The 22,752-nt window shown below is 43.6% G+C and overlaps 2 protein-coding genes across 3 annotated transcripts in view; one reads left to right on the top strand and one right to left on the bottom strand.

The window, feature by feature from the left end:
* Positions 1-7,227, top strand: part of LOC139327695 (voltage-gated delayed rectifier potassium channel KCNH8-like) — a 28,674-nt gene extending 21,447 nt beyond the window's left edge. For both annotated transcript variants that reach the window (XM_070957607.1, XM_070957608.1), the window contains 5 exons: positions 206-420; positions 3,985-4,259; positions 5,905-6,011; positions 6,117-6,169; positions 6,294-7,227. In XM_070957607.1, the coding sequence (XP_070813708.1) occupies positions 206-420; positions 3,985-4,259; positions 5,905-6,011; positions 6,117-6,169; positions 6,294-7,037 (1,394 nt within the window). In that variant the 3' untranslated portion in view covers positions 7,038-7,227. The remainder of the gene's footprint in view (positions 1-205; positions 421-3,984; positions 4,260-5,904; positions 6,012-6,116; positions 6,170-6,293) is intronic.
* A 717-nt stretch (positions 7,228-7,944) lies between these two features.
* Positions 7,945-9,083, bottom strand: LOC139327848 (gamma-crystallin S-like). The gene is made up of 3 exons (XM_070957855.1): positions 9,075-9,083; positions 8,514-8,756; positions 7,945-8,217 (listed from the first exon to the last, which is right to left on the bottom strand). The coding sequence occupies exons 1-3, from the start codon at positions 9,081-9,083 to the stop codon at positions 7,945-7,947; spliced, it is 525 nt and encodes a 174-aa protein (XP_070813956.1).
* Between the last annotated feature and the right edge of the window lie 13,669 nt (positions 9,084-22,752).

Below are 22,752 nucleotides of genomic sequence, written 5' to 3'. Positions count from 1 at the left end.
CAGAGCTAAACAGAAACAGAATAATACAGAACTTCCACTCTCATCTGCAACAGCCAAATCGAAACCTTTGCTGATTATTGTTTTTTTTTCCCCTAAAATCTCAATCTGAAAAGTCACAATCAACAATAGCTGTCAGATACATGCAGTGCAGTAAAAATACAGTATATCCCTCAACTACAGCCCTGCCTCTATCACTACTTTCCAGGTCGGGGTGACCTGATTGGCTCTGATTGCCTGACCCAGGAGGAAGTGATTAAGACCAATGCCTGTGTGAAGGCCCTGACCTACTGCGACCTGCAGTACATCAGCCTCAAAGGCCTCCGTGAGGTGCTCTGTCTCTACCCTGACTACGCCCAAAAGTTCATCACTGAGATCCAGCACGATCTGACGTACAACCTGCGGGAAGGACACAACACCGAGGTACGATAACGGCTGCATTTCCGATCTCTCTAAATATGTGATATCAAGCTGCTGGTCACTTTACATGGTGACTGTTGTCATTTAAAGGACCCCTGCCGTGAAAATCTTTGTTTCGAAATTGAACAGCCTTTTTTTTTTTTTTCAAAAATTCTCAATACAGTAAGATGTTCCATCCAACTATCCACCCATCCAGCCATTTCCTGCCACTTCCCTGGGTCTGGATCACAGAGGCAGCAGTCTTAACAAAATAGCCCAGACATCCTTCTTTCCAGCCACGTCGTCCAGCTCCACCTCGGGGATACCAAGACGTTACTAGGCCAGATGGGGTATGTGATACCCCCAGCATGTTCTGGCTGGGATCAGATATCCTCTCCCAGTAGCACATGCCCGAGGCATCCTGATGAGATACGCAAACATCCTCAAATTGGCTCCTTTCAACAAGAGGGACCATAGGGATGTCTTCACACTTTACCCTATCTCTCAGTGTGAGCGAGGACAAAGGAAATTCATTATGGCTGCTTTTAACTCTCAATCGTTCAGTCGCTACCCAGAGTTCAAGACGGTAGATGAGGGCTGGAATGTAGATCAGCTGGCATTTTGAGAGCGCTGCACTCACCCAGTCCGTCTCTCTGCACACTGATTAAAAGTAAGAGCAATGTCCAGCTTTCTTATTACTAATATTAACATATTTCTAAGCATAGAAATGCATTGGAGGTGAATCATCTCAAGGCCTCAAAGAAAATTCTGGGAAAGCTCCACAAGAGGAGTCTTCTGTTTTTTAGATAAGTCTCAGCTGTGCAGTGACCTCCTCCATCCAACATTTTACACAATGCCAGAGTGATGGCTTTGCACTTGAAGAGGATTAGCCATCTGGACTGGGAGTGAGGAGGAAGCCGCTGCCTTTGCTTGAGATGCAGCCAACAGATAGAGACATGAGCTAAACATGGACGATTCAGATGCCAGGGATTTACAGCGTGATCTCAGCTGCAGTGCACACATGAATAACTAGCATATACTGGAAGTAAGTAAGTCACATTTTCACCGTGAGTAAGCTTGTTAATTAGAGCAGAGATCTAAGAGAAATATCAAGGGATGAGAGTGTAGATCAACATGAAAAATACTTCAATAATACTTAATTGACTTGTGTTTTCCTGGCTTGAGTAGATGGGCCTGTGTGATACATGATTTTTGGAAATCCCTCAAGGTTAAATGAGCAGTGCATATCTGCTTCTTAAAAAAGCCATTATAAACATCTTCTATTGCCAGATTCATGTGCCTGAGTCTGCCTGGAAACAAGTTGATTCCTGTTTGATTGTGATCACCGGATTGGCTGTAAATCCACTTAATTTTTGATAATGAACAGCTCATCACTATAAGATGAATGGAAAAGGAGAGCAGATGCAAGTAAGTGGAAAGGATGCAGTTCATCAATTGAGACGTTTGCGGCTATTACTGCTGCACTGCTGTCAAGCCTCACTGGCCAAGTTCCACCCAATTTTCAATCAGATTAAGCAGTTTAGATGTCACAAAAATACCATATAAATTGGTTGAGGTGTGTTTCTAGCTGGATTTTGCTGAATAGAAGCAAAAAAATAAGCTTCCTGAACGTAGAATAGTACTTTTTTCCATCTGTAAAGCTGCTCCGTCTCTGCCGTGTCCATAGTATTGTCAGTAAAAATGAAAACAGAAATTGCATGACAATTTTTGGAAATATGCTTATTTACTTTATTGCCAAGAGTTCGATAAAAGGATCAATAACGCTCTCATGTGTGTTTGTTATAAATGAAGCTGGATACGACGTGCAAATTGTGCTTTCAATGCAGTTAAAATGAAACTGAACTGAAAATGACACCCGAAACTTGTAAAGAGAGGCAAGAGAAAGCAGATTTATTGGTTCGCCCCGCAGTACTGAAGAAATCCAAAGTGCATGTTCCAACTAAACTTTGATTCTCATCTGTAATGACTGCAAGGAAATGTGTTGCTGATGCTTGGCATGCACATAAAACTCCACACTTCCACATAGTCAGCACCTTACACACACACACACACACACACACACACACACACACACACACACACACACACACACACACACACACACACACACACACACACACACACACACACACACGCATGCATGTACGTACAGCAACAGCAGTAAGTAGTGTATCCTCTGCCGAACGTGGCTTGGAACTAAAAATAGCACTGTCAGATGGGTGGGGGAGGTGTGGGGTCATCCCTGGCTGGATAAATATAGAGCAGCAAACCAGATGGAGACGAGACGAGAAAACATCAGGATGAAAGGAAGCTGCAGGGGGAAGGAAGAGGAAGGAGCTCGCTGGTGTTTACTTCCACGTGCCGACACACAGGCGGCACGCACGCACACAATCAGTGCGTTCACACATGCAGCATCACTCTCTCGCATACCATAACACAGCAGTCATCGTTTGTCCTTGGTGATTCATACACACACACATGCTCACACACATGTAACACACTACAACATGTGTTGTTTATATGTAGGCCATGTGCATACCTCACATAGGTGGGCTTATTTCCACATGCAGTTTCTCTCACATGCAGCACTCACACATTTCTCTTTACATTTGCAGCGACTCGCATAATTGGCTGATGCCCTTGTAGTGGCATGCTGCATATCAAGGGTGGCACGTGCTGCTCGCACACACACACACTCACACACTTACACACTAAAATTCCAAACAGTCCCTTCTCTGCTCGGCTCCCTCCAGGCAAACCTCTGTGCTAAAATTAAACCTCTGTGATCTAAAAATACCAGCCGGGCACGTGAGCCAAAGACAGGCTGGAAGAAGACAACAAATACAGTGGAGGGAAGGGGAAGGGCGGCGGTGACAGGGGGAATGGCAGGGGAAAAAGAGAACATGGGAGCTGTTTGCCAGTGTTTTCATGTGATTTAAATCACAGTCCAGAGAAGGTGCAGGAAATATAACAGCAACACCTTCCCCAAAGCCATGTATCAACCACCAGCAACAATATACCGACTGCAGGATGGAAGGATAATCTGTTCAGATAGGACTTGTTGGGAGTCATAAACATCTATGAAGGTCAGATACAGAAAAGCAGCTGAACGTCTTCAGGAGTGAATCGATGCTCCTTCTGGTTTTGAATGAGAACGCTCCTTTGCAGCGATGCTGGTGAACTGAATGGGTATCAGCACCATTGTGAATGGAGACTGTTCGTTCTCAGTGATGCTCTCAGTGGCTCAGCAGCCCCCCCACCTGGTCAGAGCGGACTGAGTTCCACCTCCTCAACATTTCCGACCTCTTCATTAATTCTCACAGCGTCCAAATTGTGTACGACCCACCAATCCCAAGTAGCTTTAAGTATGTAGTGTGCTCACACTGAATTGATTTGTGGAAATGAAGGCGCACTCACAGCTGCAAAAGTAACCTCTGAAAACAAAAGAATCTGCGATACTTTGGTCTAAAATCATTCATAATGAAGTGTTTTGGTACTCCTCTCTGTTTTTCTGTTTGTTTGTTTGTTTACATTTTGTTGCATCCTGCCTTCTTTGTCGCTCCTCAGGCAGACTGTGAGAGCAACGGGGGGATCGTGAAGAAGCTCCCATCCATCAAGGAGGACGAGGAGGGGTCAGGGTCCGAGGGTGAACACTCCCCTCTGCCCAAGATGCCTCCCCTGGGGAGGCTGGGCCGAGGCATGCGCTCCCCCCTGCGCTCCCCTCTGCGCTCCCCCCTGCTGCCGGCCAGAACTCTCAGACCGGTGAGCGATCACAGCCGGCCCTCCAGCCTGCACGTCCCTGTGGTGAGCTTCAGCTGCCTGCAGCCGGACCTCAGCCCTCGGTATGGAACCATTCATTGATTTATTCCGCTATAGTAACCCAGTGGAGGAATTTGACTTGCATGCACATCACATACCATCGACAGGCTGATTTGTGTTTTATTTACAGATAATAGACTGACAAATCTGCTCATGTGAAACCTGTGATTGGAGTAATGCTATGTAATGGAGTAATGTTTGCTTCTACATACAGATTTACATAATGTTGTGCACTATATTAATTTTATGTTTTATTTGTGTGTGAAATTTGTGCATGATGTCATTGCCTTAAAAATGCCCACAGTGGAACACAATGTCACCCCCAGAGTAAAGGAAGACAACACCTGTCAATGCTGCCTTTGAATGTGACATATCAGTGAACTTCGTAGAGTTTGTAGAGAGCAGAAACTGTTTTTTGCAGATAGAAACAGGAACAAAAGACCATTTGCACTCTGGACACTGCATGATTTTGCCTCCAGTATCATCCTCGCCCCAAAATGTCAGCAGCACCTTTGCACACAGGATATTTTCTAAGCTAATTGGCAAATTGCCATGGATAGGGATAGGAATGAATTTATGCATGAGAGCACCAGCCAGTGCCTCTTAGGACTCCCCTCTGTATAGCCAATCAACTTCCAAATGCTGCTTCATTGGGGAAATTAACAGACAGGTCAAGGATTTCAGTACAAATATTGATATTACACGGGGTTTCAAATAAAATATGGCAATAGAAAGATATTTAGCCTAAATGTGAGTATAGATACTCAAAATATGAATATAGGTGGTCTAAATATAGATAAATATCCATTTTCTGTTGTGTCACGATCACTTATTATTGAACTTAGACTGGGGTAAAGCTTCATGCTGTGGTCCCATTTGTTTTCTGGCTAATAAAGCCCAGATATCGTCATCTGCCGCATCTGTTTGCCCAGAAACATGCAGGCAGAAATGAAAACCTTCTACTTCGGTGTGTCCCCAGTGATACTTCAACTTCAAAGTGTTCCATTTCAAAAGAGACCAAAGCCAACCATGAACTCCAAATGGTTCAAGAACAGCTTTCAATTTGTTTTGGATAGGCGTTTTAGGCTAATTTTACAGCGAGGGGAATCCCTGATGAGAGGGTTTTTGTATGATTAGGTCATTACTGGCTTTGTAGCCCTCTCACAAATTGTTGAGTACCACAGAAGAGGCTTCATGTGATATTCAGTGAATGAATTGTTGCCTTGGTGCTTAAACCCCATCCAGGTTGTGTTTATGAGCAGTGGGAGGTCACAAGGGATATCTTGGATCTTGCCTGTTATCTTAAACAAGGAAGAGGACTTTGTACCTGCCCGCATGTGTCACTCACGGTGTGACAGCTGAGTTGTAGCACTACTTCTGGAGACATGAGATGTCTACCTTGTCATTGTGTGGTAGAAATGTCTTTTAGTCTGCTGCCACCATGTGGAACTTCTGCCTTGTTGTTTCACACTGCTTTATGAACCAGTGTGGCTGCTTCAGTGGGGAGGTTTCATATTTAAATCGATATCGACCTGCAGGAGTCTCATTCCTCTGTCAGTAACTATCATAACTACATTCCACATTGTAACTCTGACTTTATTTTCATGTTGTCACCGTATTGTTTTGTGTGAAATTCATCAACCTACAGTACTCCTCTGTCGTTCCCAGATTTGTGGATGGCATTGAGGCAGAAAACCAAAGCGGTTCAGCTCAAAAGTTCGATTTTTCTCCCAGTGCAGCGCAGAGTCTCCTATCCAGCCCTTCAACTACCCCAGGTGAACACACACACATATACACACACTTACACACAGTTGTGTTTCCATCATTTTTGGGGACAATACACTTTACACTTGCGTGATTGTGAGTGTGTGTGTCCACAGGGGCCCATGATGAGGGTGACACCATGCAAACTATCACGCAGCTGAAACATGAGGTGAGGCTGGTCACATGGTCACATTGTGTTTTTCCACATACCTGAAATCTGAAACTTGAGTCTTGTGTGGTTTTCTTTCCTCGGAGCCCAAACACACGTGCATTTGTGACTCCTCTCTCTTCAGATGAACGTCCTTTCCCGTCAGGTAACCGCTGTCAGTCAGGAGCTGCAGGAAATGACGCGTCTTCTCAAACCGCTTTTTCGTAACACCTCCACGCTGCTGATACCCGGCGCTGTGACTCCGCCTCCCAGCGTGTCTTCACACAGCTGCTCCCCTGCCCCGCCCCTTCCTACCCAACATGCACCTGTGGACTGTTTGGACGATCAAAGCCCTCCATCCATCCTGGTACCTGAACCCTCCTCTCTTCCTCTGAGCATGACAAAGGCGATACAAGGAGAGTTTGATCCACTTCAGTGTTCCCCCTCCCGAACCGCGACCTCCCAGAATCCGTATCAGACCAGCAGGGCTCCCCTAGTCTCTCATTCCTCAGCTCCACCGTCACTCAACAGCTCTCCCCATGAGCACACAGTTGTACCACGTCCCTCCTCCTCCTCCATTCCTTCTCTGTCTTCATTAAGCCACCCGTCATTCATCGCCCCCCTTTTGGTGGACTTATCAGCACCTGGTGCTGAACCACAAACACGGCCTCAGTCCCGTCTCCCGCTCCTGTCCCAGTCTGAGTCCCAGCTCCAGCTCCAGCCCGAGTCCCAGTTCATATCCCGATATCATCCCCATTCCCATTCCCTGCCTCAGCTCCAGCCCTCGACCTCACACCTGCAGGAACCCCTCCTGAACCTGCGGGAGGTGGACTGGGGGGAGCACACGGCCCAGCTCAGCTTCATCAATGAAGGACAGCCTTCGGTGTGAACAGATCTGGACACTGACACAGGACTGACACACGGAAACAAGCAGCATGCCACACAACTTACTGCATGACAAGCATTTGCCCAGAGCTCGGCATGAGTTCACATGTAAATACATCAGTTTTAAACTATTCTTAAATATGATCATGAGCACGAGTTGTCAGCAGATCTGATAATAAAATAGTTTGTTTTGCAGTTTCATTTTGATTCGTTTGACAGGATAACACTCAGGCTGACACTGATCCTCAATAGTACGTTTTTTTTCACAGTTAAGTATTTCTACAACACAGAAGCATATTTTTTTTATATATTTTTTTTACATTTACAGGATATAAACATGTATTGGCCAAGAGATTTGGATTTTAATTAGAGGGGGTGGCTGTTTTTAGGCCACAAGTGACTATCAGATCTTGGTCCAAGTCCTAAACTTTCCTAAACCTGTGTTTTTTTGTGGTGTTTCTACTTGTACAGCACAACTATAATGGCAGAGATTTAGAGGATATCACATCATTCCAAGAAAGGAGGATTAAGTCCAAGTCACAAGTCACAGCACTCAGCCTTTTTCTTTTCGTCAAGTTGAGTCACCAGATTCACAGCTCAAGTCACGTGACTCGAGCTCACACGTCTGCTGTGCAGTGTGTGTGAGAAAATCACAAAGAGTCAAAAATGCCCTACTGTTGTAAAGCCCCGTCTGACCAAGAAATAAGGCGTTCTGAGGCTTTTATGCCTAGGATCACAATCCCGTATGAACAGCATCTAGCTCATGTACTCCCAGACACTCACACACAGTGATGACACAACCTGGTAGTTCCTAGTCATTCTGTTTTATTGTAGCCATGGCTGCAGCTGTATCATGGTCTCTAATGTGTCAGTTGTGAGCATCAATGAAAATGTGAGAGAAAGGAAAGTGGCTACTCAGTTAGCTTTCTGAAAGACTGTACAGTGGGGCAGACAGCGCCCCAGTCCACCGGCTTGCGGTACTCTCCTTTCTCCAGCAGGTACTGGCGGCCCTTGTAGTTGGGGTGCTCGTAGAAGACCCACCAGCCTCCCAGAACCCTGCAGGAGTGAACCTCCCTCCAGTGGAACTTCTCCAGCACGGAGGGACAGTCCTCTGTCGCCTCGAACACCTGACCGGAAAAGTCCCCTTTAATGTAGAGCTGGATCTTGTTAGGATCTCCACTGGCCTGGAGGATGAAGGCAAAGGAGACAAAAAAGGGTTTGCAAAGATGCGGTGCAAACATGGATGGAAGTTTACTGAGAGATGTAGAAAAATGTCCTGCAGCAGAATTCAGCATCTTCAAATTGAAGTCTTTCCATACAAATCAGATTACTCCAGGACTGAGCATTGCATTGCATAGTAACATAGCATGATCACAGGCTCAGCCAAACCAGCGTTTCTTTCATCCATCACAGCCACCACCACTGTATTCTTGATGCCTGCGCCCTAACTGCTACAAATCAAGTATATTTAAAGGCTTACGAAGTGAATTATCTTGCAGGAGCTGACTCTGTCGTTGAGGCCGATCCAGCTCTGGTAGTTGGGGTACTCGCCTCTGGTCAGGACGTACTGGTAGCCCATGTAGTTTGGTCTCTCGTAGATCACCCAGGTCCCGCTCTCCACCCGCACTGAGTTACAGCGACTCAGGTAGGAGTGGAAGTCGCTGCAGTCACTGTCGCACTCATACCTGCGACCCTGGTAGTTCTTGTCCTCGTAGAAGATGATCTGGAGGACGGTGCATGAGTGAGTATCAAGAAATCTGAAGTGATTCAGAAAGGTGCTTACCTGTCGTATTAGTTTTGTAAGCTTGTAAGTTAAGTTTCTGTCTGTAAACTGCTCTGTTTCATGATCCTGAGCTTCATTTTACAAGCTCGGAGGCAGAAACATGCTCCATGTGTAAAACCACAACAAAGGATCAACAAGACTTCAGACTTCAATCATGCAGGTACAACACAAATCCTACAGGCACAGAACTTTATTTTAAAAGCTGCTCTTTCTGCATTATTTCTTCACTGTAAGGTTATATCTGTCACCTCTACTCACCCTGCCCATCCTGGGACTAGCTGTGCTCCACCGTCTGGTCTCCCTTGAATATGTGTGTGTTATGTAGAGTAAATGTGGAGTATGTATGTGTGTGTGAGTGTGTGCTCATATGTGCCCTTGCTCTCTTTTATACCTTCAGAGCCCTCTATAATTGAGACAATTGCTTTGTCATGAGAATGAGATCCAAAATTTGAGTCAGTGGTTCCATTGCTAGTCATGTTTTCCAGAAAGAGGCTGTGGGATTAGACTGCATAAAGACCTCAGCCACTGACCAACTCTTTACAGCAAACTGTAAACACACTACACAGAGAGAGAGATACACACAAACACACTCTGACATAAATACAAATATCATGGACCGCTATTTGATGATTGTGTAAATGTTAACCTGTAGTGGTTGCTTAACCCAGTCAGGACTGTGGAGCAAACCTGTGCAAAACTGTCTGCACAAAACAGCCAAGTCAGCTTTCTGTGTGCAGCAACCAACTTTGATGAGCAACAGCAGCGCGGAGCTAAACTTCAACACACAGGGAAACATGCAATATGTGCTCCGTATTAAGGACAACAATGCTGCATTATATAGCTCTTCAGTTCAGCTCTCAGCTGTTACATTACAGTACAAAGAAGCAGCTGTGGGACTCTTGTATGGACTTCACAAATCAATGCAATGCATCTTAAGCCGCATTTCCTCCAGTGGCCACCAGATGTCAGCGTTGTTTCATATTTTGTCACCTTACGACTCCCCTTATTTCAACCTGAACCCAACTTTACAACTTCATATAAAGCAGTGTTTCTCATCTCCGGTCCTCGGGCCCCACTGCCCTGCATGTTTTAGATGTTTCCTGCTCTAACACACCTGATTCAAATGATCACCTCGTCATCAAGCTCTGCAGTGGCCTGATAACAAGCCACTCATTCGAATCAGGTGTGTTGGAGCAGGAAACATCTAAAACATGCAGGGATGATATAAAGGAATATGATATGGTGCAATGCTAAATCATGTTGCATTATATTATATTCCTTTATATCAACTGAAGACTCAACTCTAACTTTGCTGCAAATCATATTATGTTTTAGGTCACAATGTGCATCAGAGGTGAAGCAAAGTAATGGAATTCTTCAGATGTTCAAGCAGTTATTTTTATACTTAAAATCATAATTAAAATCTTTATGTCTTGTGTAGTTCTTCTTCAGGTGAAAAACTGTTGTTATCAATATAGTTAAAAGCTATAAACAATCAAACCTCTGTCCTTTGATTATTTGCATGTTGTTGATGGACATTACTTAAATCAATGAGGGAGTCTGTTTTCACACAGAGTATAATTTTTATTTCTCTGGCCATAATGCAGATTAGATGTTACATGAATAAAATCACACTTAACACTGCACTCCTGGGATATCACACAGTGCAAAGGTGGCCCTTGGCTTTTCTATGATTTGGCAATCAGCTGGCACAGGTAGGTGTCGGGTCTCTAAGTACGTGGAGAATTAGTCTGACGTGACCAGATAGCACTGCCTCTTGTCCTCACACAGATCTACACCTACTTTTTCACGTTCTTCAGAGTAATACAGATACTATGTGTGACTCTTTCCTCTCTGTGCTTTTGTTCTCTCTGCAAACTGACTTACTTTTGTTACTTTTAACAGATTCTATGATTGTTGTTGTTGCTGTTATGGAGCACACGCAGAAGGATAATGTCCAGATGAAGAGTTATTACTCAGATTGCACAGTGTGTTAGATCTGTCAGTGATTCTGGGTGGAGTGACCACGGGTGTAGGAGCTGGAGGCTTGGGCGTAATAGTAGAGACAGGTTCAATGGTCTGAATGGGGCGTTGGACATTTACATGTCCAGGATGCAGTCTATTATGAATATGTATCAGCCGTAACAACTTGAAAGCACAATTCAGTCAGCATTTTAAAGCGTTCACAGAGATGTGTGTGATTCTTAAACTATTATTTGACGAGCTGTTTCCATCCAATCATACATCTCATTTTAGAGCATTTAACACGACTGCAGACAGCAAACCTGAATACCAATATGTCAAAGCAGCAGCTACACAGTCAACAACATGAATATTTGGGATCTTTAATCGGACCCCCAGTGTTTTTGCAACCACAGCCGTGCTGGGGGCATCGCTGAGGACGGTAGGAAACAGGACGTGTGGAACATTTCATAGGATTGGTGCAGCTTGTAATGCTTCATCTTTTGTTATAGAGCATCTTTGATCACACACACACACCTCCTGTTCGTGGTGAGTGACTTGTGGTGAGCTGTCAAAGACATTCAGGATGACGTAGGACAGACAAGCGCGAGCAGAGGTGCACTGTTTTCAACCAAGTGGACCCAAATGCAGCTCAGGGCGCTCTGAAAGGAGGCAGAGCACAGTCCTTGGGGTGAGGATGAGGAGAGTGATCCGATGGGAGGGCAGGGAGAGGGGAGATGAGGGTGGTGGCAGAGGGCAGGCAGGTAGGCCAACGAAGGAGGTGTGGAGCACGGGGAAACGTAACGTCAGCAAAAGGCAACAAAAGAGTTTAGGTTTGAAACGCAGCTACAAGTGTGACTGACAGAATGATCTTTGTGGAGACTGGAGGGAAATACTGCTGGAGTTGGTGATACGGTTACTTTACCACATAAATGGTCAGAATTTCTGAGATTAAATTCACAGTTGTTGAAGATGAAAGTCAGAAATGTAAATGATTACAAGCAGAATTGAAAACGTTTAACCTTACATACCTCAAAACTAAGTCAGCTCCAAATTTAAGTCAAATTTTGATAAAGAACAAAAGAAAATCAGTTACAAATAATTCCTGTGATCCACTTTAGAGGCCAAGATTTTTAATTTTAATAATAATATATATATAATAATATATATATATATATATAAATGTCCAAAAATGTATTGTCATGTAAAAAGTTTTTCAGCCATAATACCCAGCTGTATCTGACTAGTTATAATACCCATGTCTTTATTAAGTCAAGCATTAATTATACAGTTTACTCTCTTTGTGTACAAAACAATAACAGTTCATTCCACCTAAGCAGAGCAAAAAATTCAAATGGCTGTTGGCGTAAACATAAACCCTTGGAGACTGGACCCTGAAAGCAGCAGTAAGAACCTACCAGTCATGTATGGCTGAAGGGACAGCGCCAGAGTTTGGGCCAAAGCTGCACATTTCGGTGAGGGAGGAAGGTTTGCCCCGAGTGCTCAGCTCGGGTCAAAAACTCCCTGGAGCGTATTTGTGTCCCTTTTAACCCTCTAATGTTTTTCCACCAGAAGGGGGCAGACAGTCATTTTGCCTGTCGTGTCGACTGTGATCATTTGTGACTTTAAAAATGCCGTGTGTATCTCATCCATCCGTGATCCCAGTCTACAGATCCCTGAGCTGCTACTTCAGAAAGTATCACAGTATTTCTATCGTAGAATGGTGACATTGTTCCTATGATGAACCTCTGACATAAATCACCTTCACCTCACACTCTTTTCACTCCTCCTCCTCCTCCACTCTGCTTTCATCAGGGAAATTAATTATCATTTCTAAATTTGTGATCACATTATTCATTTAGCTTTCTAGCCATCTACCTCCACCCTCTCCAATAATTTGTATTTTTCTGCTGGAGAGATTTAATGTTAAAGATGATTATATGAAGACAGTCATAAATGTAACTATTTTTAACATATGTCAGCCTGTCTCTGGGTTTCCCTCCCTAACCCCATCCCCTCCCTGCCTCCCTGCCTCCCTCCCTGCCTCCCTCCCTCCCTCTACATGTGTCATTTTACTGCTCTTTATTCAGCAGGCAGCAGCAGTCTGCCCTCATCGCTCCTTGTCTTTATATCTCCTTGCTCGTTCTGCTGCTGTGCTGCTTTTGTCACAAAGGGAAACGTTGGGAAAACTCATACTCTCTCAGGCTGGATTCACTCGTTTTCACCAATGGATGGAGTTTATTCCCCAGCAAGCACAGTGACTTCTTAAAAAGTGAGTGAGCATTTACTGCAAAAGTTCCTAATCTGCAGAGATGACAGCTGACTGAGAGCTACAGATAAAAACTGAGCAAACTGTGAGGAAATGTCCCGCTGAAACAGCTCAAACGTAAAGCAAAATGATAGACAGTCATGCAAATATTCAGACATGCCTGACAATGAAGTCATGTATCACATGTTAGGAGACTGAAGAGATCACAATATCAAGTTTTATGGCAGAAGAGACTCAAACAGCATGCAGTGGCAATGTGAGAGCAGTTTAACAGAGAACTTAGTAAAAGTCGTGTTTATTAACAGCTCATCCTGTCGACTTAAAGTGTCGGGTTTTAGTAAAGTAAAGAAGATTTAATGCCAAAACTGATAGAACTATAACCAAGTGTGACCTAGATCATGAAAAATGTACTTTTCTGTCATTAATGGACAGAAACAGATATTAATAGCATTACTAGGAAAACAGAGCTGTCACTTTTTAGAATAGAAATTAAATATTTTTTGTAGAAATGGTGGTGAAAATAGATAAGTTGTCCCATTACGCAATATTTGGCACACTTACACTTGATATGGAGTATGAAAGTAAAGCTGCATATGATGATTTTTAAATTGTGGATACATTTTTTTGAAAATTGAAATTTTTTTAACCAAATTTTCTTTTGAAACGAATTAGATTTTTTTTTCTTTTTTTTTTTTTTTACTCATCAACAGTTTTACAGAGCTGACATTGGGTTTTCCTGATGTTGATGAAGTGGCACTTTCTCTTCCTTTCACACTGACATTACAACTCTTACAAAGTCTTGTTTTGCTTTAATAGAAATAGTAATATTTTTATGTGGCTTTCAAATAAGCTGACAAGCACTTTGGAGCATTTGACTATAAATCACTTTTCCCTCGTGTGATGGAGGCTTAATTTTAACTGTTGAACAATCTGTCACATCCTTTCCTTTCACACAGTCCTTGGATTGGCACTGGGGGTCACCAATAATTTGAAATAAATGTAATTTTCTAATTAGCTTTCAGATTTTGCGATGGAAATTTCAAAGCCTGTCAGGTTCAGACAGCGCTGCGTTCACAGCCACTGATGACGACCAAAGAGAGATTACTAAAGTTTAATGGTCATACTCAGGAAAATGGAAAACGTTTAGCGCCTTAGGATGAAGAAAATCTAAAGGAAATATGAGAAATAAAACAGCTGCTTTAAAGCAAGTTTTTCATTCTCTTAACTGAGGATTTATGTTTTTACAATCAATCGAAATTGCTGTGGTTATATCTGTATAAAATTTCATATGCTTTGACTGATCAGATCATCTCTCAGTGGCATTTACTGCTTTTCAGACCACACGTTTCTGTCAAGGTGCTGTTTTAAAGGTGTAAAACAGCTGTTAGAAACATAAAGACGCTCCTTTATGCTCGGGAATAGACTGTGAAAGGAGGACAAAGTGTCACTAATTTCCTCACTGATTGGTTTGAGGCCTATACCAGCATGCCTCTGGCAGACGGCAGGTCAGAAAAGTCTTATTTTCAGGTTTTAAACTGTTTGCATGTGACTATAATAATTGTCTTTGTCAGGAAACCGTTTCTGTGACACTCTTACAGCGATCCCCAGGCATGGCTGCACGCTGCCAGTGTGATAAAAAGGCCCTTAGCTTACAAGTTTGTTCTTTTAATGCAACCAAACTCAGTTCAAAAGACGAGTAAATCAATATTGCCTTCTTTAAAACAGAATTCCAAGAAAAAATATTTTAATCTTTTGAATTGGCCCCTTTCACATACATTGGTTAAACACAGCTGCAGGTAATAGAATTAATAATAAACAGCCAGAATGTTTGATTCAGTGTGCCATTATGCATTAACATGAAAAGACTATTTTGTCACTGCCATTGTTGTCAGTGCTCATGGGTTCGTTTGGCGCACCTGAATCAAGTGGAGCCACTACTAGCCTAATTGTATTAGCTGCAGCTGTGTTTGTCCTGCTGTGACACATCAGGTGAGAAGCCTGTGCCTCTTAATACTGCCATGAGGAGCACAGACAGCAGGGAGAAACAGTGTGTCACAGCACTGAATTCAGTTATCACTTGTGTCCCAGAAGGGACTGATTTGGTCAGTATTTAAGACGTGCACGCTGGCTGATAATGAGTAAAAAGTGATGATGTGACTGTGAAATCATTGCTTCTCCATGCCAGGTCAGAGATCTCTTTTGAAACAAGTTACAAACACACTCATTCGTTAAAGAAAAAGAAATAAATCTTGAGCTTTCAGAGCAGAATATGACTTAATGTTATATGATAGAATGTGCTCTTTTTAAATTAAAATTAAGCCTGTTATTGCCAAATAAGTATAAAAAAATGATGGAATAATGAGGAAAATGTGTCTTAGAGGTGTTTTAAATGTATTTCTTTTACTGGACATGAGTGAAAACAAAAAGAAAAGTCTGAATGTAAAGACTTTCAAAGGGATTTCAGTTCAGAAAAAGCAGAAAATGGACAAAAACGTTTGAAAAATCAGTGATCATTTCACTCAGACGGTCTGTTGTTTTATCTCTGAGAGGCTGGTGTCTCACACATGACAGAGTCACTGAGTATCCTGATATGCACAGTGTTTCCTGTGATGAGCCACTTTATGGCCATGAGAATACATTTAATCTCACTTATGTGGAAGCAGTGGTCAGTAAGAATCTCCTGCGTGGTGACTGCTGAAAGCAAAGTCTGCTTCATTCATTCACTCACTTGTTAGGAGTTCAGCAGCTGCTAATTGAAGCAATTTAGCTCAGGTGTGTAGGCTTTCACTGTGGAGTCTGAGCTCACAGTGAGGCTGGCTGAGCAGCTGAAAGGCATGCAGAGAAGTTTTCACGTGAAGAAGCAAAAGTTTCCACAAAGTGCACCTTTGAGATCTAACCAGTATGATCTGTGCAGCTCTTTCTCCATGAAACACTTGCCAAGACAACATTTGAAACTTGCATTGTCTTTGTTTACCAGAGGCAGTCTTCTTCTTCTTTCATGCCTTTGCTGGTCCTGCTTGTTGCATATCTTAGAGTCTTACCACCACCTGCACATCAGTGAAACCAGCATTACCTGTGAGCATGTGTGTGCGTGCATGCATGAGAAAACCAGAGATTTTACCTCTTGTTGTCTGTCCATGTGCTTGTATGATGTCTTTGAATCCACTTGCTTAAACTCTATCAGTGAACATCTGAAATTCCTTTAAAGCCTCTAAATCAGAGCCTGCCTAAATGCATCGATTACAGCGTTTTGCAGCCAGTGGAGGTTTTCTGTGTGCTTCGACGTGACTTGTCAGCTGGAGGCCGGTGTGGCTGTACATTTGGCCTCCACGTGTGCCTGTAAAGTGAACTGTGTTGGGAGTGTGTGTGTTCTCTTGGCTGTGCACCCTCTGAATGTGATGCTTCAAGTGGTTTTATGCGTGTGAATGAGTGTGTGAAAGTGAGGCAAAGACATTTTTGATACACCGGGCCCCAAGCGAGACGGGGTCTTACACAGGCCAGGCTCTCGACAACAGAGGGCCTTAGCAAGGTTTTCTTTGGCGGAGAGAGAAATAAAACTGGAAGCAATATATCTAGTTTATCTATAAAAACCGTATAAAGCTGTTGGTTTATGGGGACAACATGACAGCCCTTTGATTATGTAGAATACAACATGCCTGCAGTCTAGAAGGTGGCATAATCCTCACATGGCATTAATACATAAAACACATTGGGAGTGAACATGCCTTCATTCAATACATGTTCATTAAACCTTAAAACCATCCTCAAGGCATACACACAATAATCACACACAGGCTGATCCAATATAAAAGCAGCACACATGACAATGAAACGACTGGACGGGGTTTTCAAATGTGCCAAATATAATAATATAGAACAGCCAAAATAAATATATATAGAGAAGGAGACATTAGTGATAGTGAGCCATTGATTGGCTTCTCCTTGCAACTTTACTTTTCTCTAAAAAAAAAAAAAAAAAGATTTGTGGGGCCCTTCACCAATAACAGGCCCGACCATGACCCTTTTTTTTATTGCATTAGAAAACAATAATTCACCTTCATGCTGCTCTTTGCTCGAGATCATGCGACCGTTCAGCCCTTAAAATACCTGCATCGTCTTGACTTTAGGATCAATATTATTTGCTGATTGTGCTGAAACTAAAAGTTCTAAAAGCTGTTCATCTAACATCAATGTGAAAACACATTTCAAAGCTGAAAATTAGTAATTCCATGTCCAAACACTTAAAAGCTCCACAAACTGAAGGCTTGTCACGCTCTGATTTGACTGTCTGTACGTGCACGCTGCTCTGCGAGTTTCTCTCAAACACGTCTTTTTTCCCCTCCGCATTTTATGTCCCATTAATGACTTAAATATTGCTCTGGTTAGAGGAGAAAGTATGAAGGAGGCTGATTACCATAAATTGCCCCAAATATTCCAAAAATGTGTTCAGTAAAACACAGCGCAGGAGAGAGAAGGCAGTTTATGCTTTGAAAGCTAACATGCAATCTAATTATTTTTACATTTTGATTTTTGGGATTTTTTTTTTTTTGTGTGCCTTGCATTCCTGTTCGAGTTGCTCATGATGTGATTCAGAAGGTAATCTAATCTCATCGTTACACACTTTGATTTTTCCAGCGATGTGCCTCGCATTCCTGTTTCAGCTGCTTTCCAGCGTGCGAGGTGTCTGACTGGACCTGTGTCGAGCTCTGCGGATCATGAAAAGGGCTTCACCGCCATTGTGTTGTTGCTCGGTATGTGTTGATTTGAGAAAACAACTTAGATGGAATTAAAGCGTTTAGTTATTTTCCTCCCCAGAGCAAAATTAAGTCCCACCAGGATTTATTGGGAAATTTCAGATGTTTTTTGGTTTGGGGGGAACTGGAGAATGCTCATAATGATCAAATCTGTTTTATTATAAAAGATTGATGGGTAAACTTGCAAAGGCAGCGTGGGAGGGACAGCTGCACCCTGAAGGACAGACCAGCAGCAGGAGCAACATGGTGGTCTTTCAGTCCTAAAACTGCTTTTCAGTATTATATTGTTGGAAAACAATGCATGTAGTATTTTCAGTTTCTGCAGGGATGTTGTGAACATCAGAGTGTTTGACCGGAGGACAGAAATTCAGCCCCAGGCTTATCCGTTGGGACCGGCCCGGGCTGGGGTGGAGGGCTCGGGGGTGGGGGTGCTCACTTGGCTGTGATTGGCCAGTGAGCCCAGTCCCGGAACACATGCAGCACACTCTCATGCACACACAGAGGGCTGGTAACGAGACAGACAGGGCCGGTAAAACTTTATGATTTTTTTTTTTTTTTTTGATGTTCCCCCGGCCCACCAATGCCACGGCCCACCAGGATTTGTCCAGTGCTGCCAGATGGCCAGTGCAGAGCTGCACCCAATCAGGCATGTCAAACAGGACGTGCAGACAGCAAACCAGGTTGAAACCAAGTGAAGGGAGTTTTTCACCCACCACAGAGGCTCATCCTGAGACTCATGGTTCATCCTGCCAGTGCTTCCTGGTTGGTTTCACCTTTCCAGGTGTGGAGTGTGTTCTTGGTGGGAGGGATTGTTGCCCCTGTTGCAGAGGAGGAGATGCTGCTTTGTTCCAGCATTGTTGTGGGTGCTATGGACAGATCTATAGCAAGCACAGAGGAAGGCCACCATAGAAGAAGAAAGCAGGAACAGAACTTTTCCATTGACGATATGTGGCTGCCTCCTTGTTATTATTGTCTTCATACTTTGTTTATCTGATCACTGGTGTGTTTTGGAAGGAGGCAGAAGAGGAAGGGATTGGGTCTGGGGTGCCACAGACCATCGACCAATCAACAAGGAGCACATGCAGCTAGCAGACTGTCAGCTTTCCCCTGCTTCTAATGTTTGTGTTAAACACATCACACTTCCCCTGTGAAATGACGCTGATTTAATGCGAGTTCTTTTGAAGAAATCAGTAAGTTTGGAGGCAAATTTTCTAATACAATTATTTCAATCACATAAAGCCAAACGCAGTAAAGGGAGACAGATCGCAACCTCTCTCCCTGAAGCAAAGCAGGGCAGGACCTCGTGCTCGTTTTTCTTGTTTGTGTTGGACGGGCTTTTTTAACAGCAGCTATTAATTTTGCATGTGTGTTTTATTATAATCATGTGTCGCTGTCGAGTTCAGATTCATGTGTCGCCGACGGCTTTACGGCCATACCAGTGGAAACCACACAGTGTGAGGAAAAACACAAAGCAAAGAGCCGACGGCTCTCCCAAATGGACTGCGCAGAGTTTATTTAGTCATGCGTGATGCTGCAGATTCTGGGTTTGCTCTTCATATAGATTTTTTTTTTTTGAGGTTTTGCTGACATTAAATTGTAGAATATAGTTTGAAACTCGAGCTCTCTGGCAGCTAACCAGTGCATAGAAACCGTTTTATAGCGATTGAAACACAATGAGATGAGATAACACAATCAAATGTTGTTTGTTTTGTTTTTTTACTTTTTTATATGCTTTTCCATTTTAACGACATGCAGTAGTCGAGCACACGGCGACCTGAGAAGTAAACGTTTAACCTGGCAGTGTTCACTGTTTTGAAAAATGTTTTAATGCCTATGCTTTGGGCTGAAGTCTCGGCAGGTTGTAGTGTATGAGTCTTACGTGGAAGATGAAAAACTCATTTAACAGAAGAATAGTTTGACATCGAGGAAAATACACTTATATCACTCTCATATGTGCGTGAAACATGATGAAACAGTCAGGAGATGTTATAATGGATGAGCCTGGAAACGAGGCCAAACCGTTAGCTTGACCAGTAACAGAATCCAACTACCAGCACCTCCAAAGCTCAGAACTGTGAAGTTATGTAATTCAACCTGTATAACTTATCTGGCACTGTCATGTCTTGTGATGGCATGTATTATGATGTACTCTGTCCCTTCCTGGTCTGTTCAGTCATGTCATTCTGTTGTCATGTCCATTTTCGTTCTCCTGTATCTTGTCACATCCTGCCATGTTGTCTCATGTCATCGTGTTAGCAGGAGCGTCATACTTACACCAAAGGCTCCTCATGTAAATTAGATTAGTATGTTGGCTCTGACTTAAAAATATTAAGATTCATCAAAATCTGTTCATTAGCATATGTCGCAGCCTCATTGTTATGCGCTGCAGTGGTGGTCATGGTGGAACAGTCTGAAGCTGAAGTGCCAACGAGAACAGCGTCCAACACAATCATGAGGTTTCTCACGCCGTCGTCATTTACAGTTTTAGATTTCGTACAATAAAGGTTTATTCTAGCTTTCTGCTTTTCTTCCCGCTTCCAGTCCACTGTCGCAGCGTTCCTCACCTTACACACCCTCGCATCTGTCATTATAACATATCGTTTACTCCCATGTGTCTAAACAGAGAATAATATACTTGCCTGTGTTTAGTCTGAGTGAATGCCACTTGCTGACCTGTGATTTGTCCCAGATGCCTCTGACTCTGTCTGTTGTGGTTGTCCCTACCTCTCTTGTATGTGAATAACAAAGAGCTGTGTTCGGCGTATTGGTTGGGGAGGAACTGATCAAAGTTGTTGATGAAACGGTCTGTGACGGCTCTTCACTGTCAACGCTGGCAAAGTATGAAAGATGATAAACTTGACACAGCATGTGTAGATGCACCGTGTGAGGAGCATTTCAGCTTGTTTTAGTTCTGGGTTTTCCACTGGAAGGAGTTACTGATATAGTTACTGCCTCATCATCATCCTTAGGCGTCTCTAACTCAAACCTTAAACAAAAGTGTTGAAAATACACATGATCATCTGTTTTCAGTAGCTGGATGCGACCTGTCTGTATGTCATGTCGAGCGCTAAAGCGAGCTCTTTTTGTTCTCTCCCAGCTTCGCACGCTGTGCTGGGTTCTCCTCCTGGGATTTTCAGGGGGATGGAGCAGGGCGGAGGTGCAGGCGGGGGAACGGAGAGCCCCAGCCTTCGGGACAGCGGCAGCCCAGAGGAGAGAGGGGAGAGCCCAGCCTCCAGCGGCCCCCCGCCAAGCAAGTTGAGCCGCCTTGAGGTCAACGGCAGCCCAGCAGCTCCACGAATCAGGCAGAACGGCACACAGCTGAGACCGCTGGGAGGTGGGACATTCACACACACACACACACACACACACACACACACACACACACACACACACACACACACACACACACACACACAGACATATGATGTGGATCCACATAAACACTCATGTTAAAATAGATGCTTAAAATATCATCTAATTCCAAAAAGTTAGCAAAATGCTATAATGCTTATGTAGCCCCACATACACACTCACTTACACCAAGACATTGAGGAGCGAGACAGGGAGAATTCAGGTACCACCAGTGGTCCCAAAACCCCAGTCTGGTTCTTCAAGGTCTTCCAGTACACACATGTGACCATGACCATACGGTGCACTCAGCACACCGCGACCACTCACTGGCTACCTCCACACAGGTCCCGTCACTTCAGGTACAGGTCAAGTAGGTGAGAGGAACCAGAATGCTTCAAGGTCTGGATTAGGTTACATGTTCCCCAGATGTCTGGACATACTGACACACAACTGTTACTCTATTTCTGTTTTTTCCGGTCATACTTTATATCAGAGGCCTCTGAAGGCCTTCAGTCTGTTATTCATTTGTTTCTGCCCTGTTTGAAAAGGTACAATTTCCCAGAGCCCAAGGTGAGTCTTCATAAGTTATTTGTCAAACCAACAGTGAATCAGAGAAAATCAGTAATCCTTATATTAAAGGCAGACACAGTGTTTAGTGTTTTGGCCTACTTTCTGAATTATTAAAATTGTTGTTTGGGAGAGAAAGAGGATGGCACGCATCAAGAGCTCCCAGCCAGAATCGAGCAGCTATGCTTAATATGTTTTGATTAAACTCACAAATCTCTTACCTTTTGAGATGATGAGGAAGCGTCAGTAAGCTTGTTGGATGGTTGCGCAGCATCTGAAAACCACTTCCGCCGCACCTTTGCAGTGTTTGGAGGGGCCGCGTTGAGCAGTTTTTGTAACCGTTCACACACATTTCACATGACTGCATAGAGCGGAGGTGAGAAACTTGGCAGGATTTGAATTCTCTTGAGAGCTCTTTAATCGTCTCTTTATCGCTGCTTTCATCACTTTTCATGAGTTTATCCCACTAGAGGGATCCCTTCGTTGTTGCTCTTCCTCAGGTTTCTTCTAGTTTTTACTGTAAAGGGGTTTTGTTTTGTTTTATATGGGGAACTTTTCTTCATCCTAACTGCAGCTCTAAGGACAGAAGGTGTCACATGCTGTGCAGATTGCAAAGTTCAGAACGACTTTCTGAAAAATGCTTGGCGTTTGTCCTACTTGAACAATTGGTACATCCCTCCCCTCTCGACCATGGCAGTCTTTTCAGCCTGCGTGGCCACCTGAGCAGCTGTGAACTCTTAATACAAACTCTCACTGGCTGCTCGTATGTGCGCCAGAACTCAACGTGTGCTTAAATGTTAGCATCGAGTGTTCGCACAGGGCACCAAAATAAAGTCTACCAAGGACATGTGGGTGATGTTGGTGTCTACTGTCTGTGGGTGGGGTGGCCACACACACACACACACACACACACACACACACACACACACACACACACACACACACACACACACACACACACTCTCTGCATTGGTACAGTATTACAGAGCAGCATGTACCCTCTGAAATACCTAACATACAACACGCTCACGCA

The sequence above is a fragment of the Chaetodon trifascialis genome, chromosome 24 (assembly GCF_039877785.1).
Source record: "Chaetodon trifascialis isolate fChaTrf1 chromosome 24, fChaTrf1.hap1, whole genome shotgun sequence".
Lineage (NCBI taxonomy): Eukaryota > Metazoa > Chordata > Actinopteri > Chaetodontiformes > Chaetodontidae > Chaetodon > Chaetodon trifascialis.
Note: the sequence above shows the minus strand (reverse complement) of the source record. Positions and strands in the feature narration are given on the sequence as shown.

Excerpts from the sequence above, each read along its gene's own strand:
- LOC139327848 (XM_070957855.1), bottom strand. Across the intron at positions 8,218-8,513 it reads CCTGCAAGATAATTCACTTC|GCCAGTGGAGATCCTAACAA; the intron begins GTAAGCCTTTAA and ends TTCATCCTCCAG.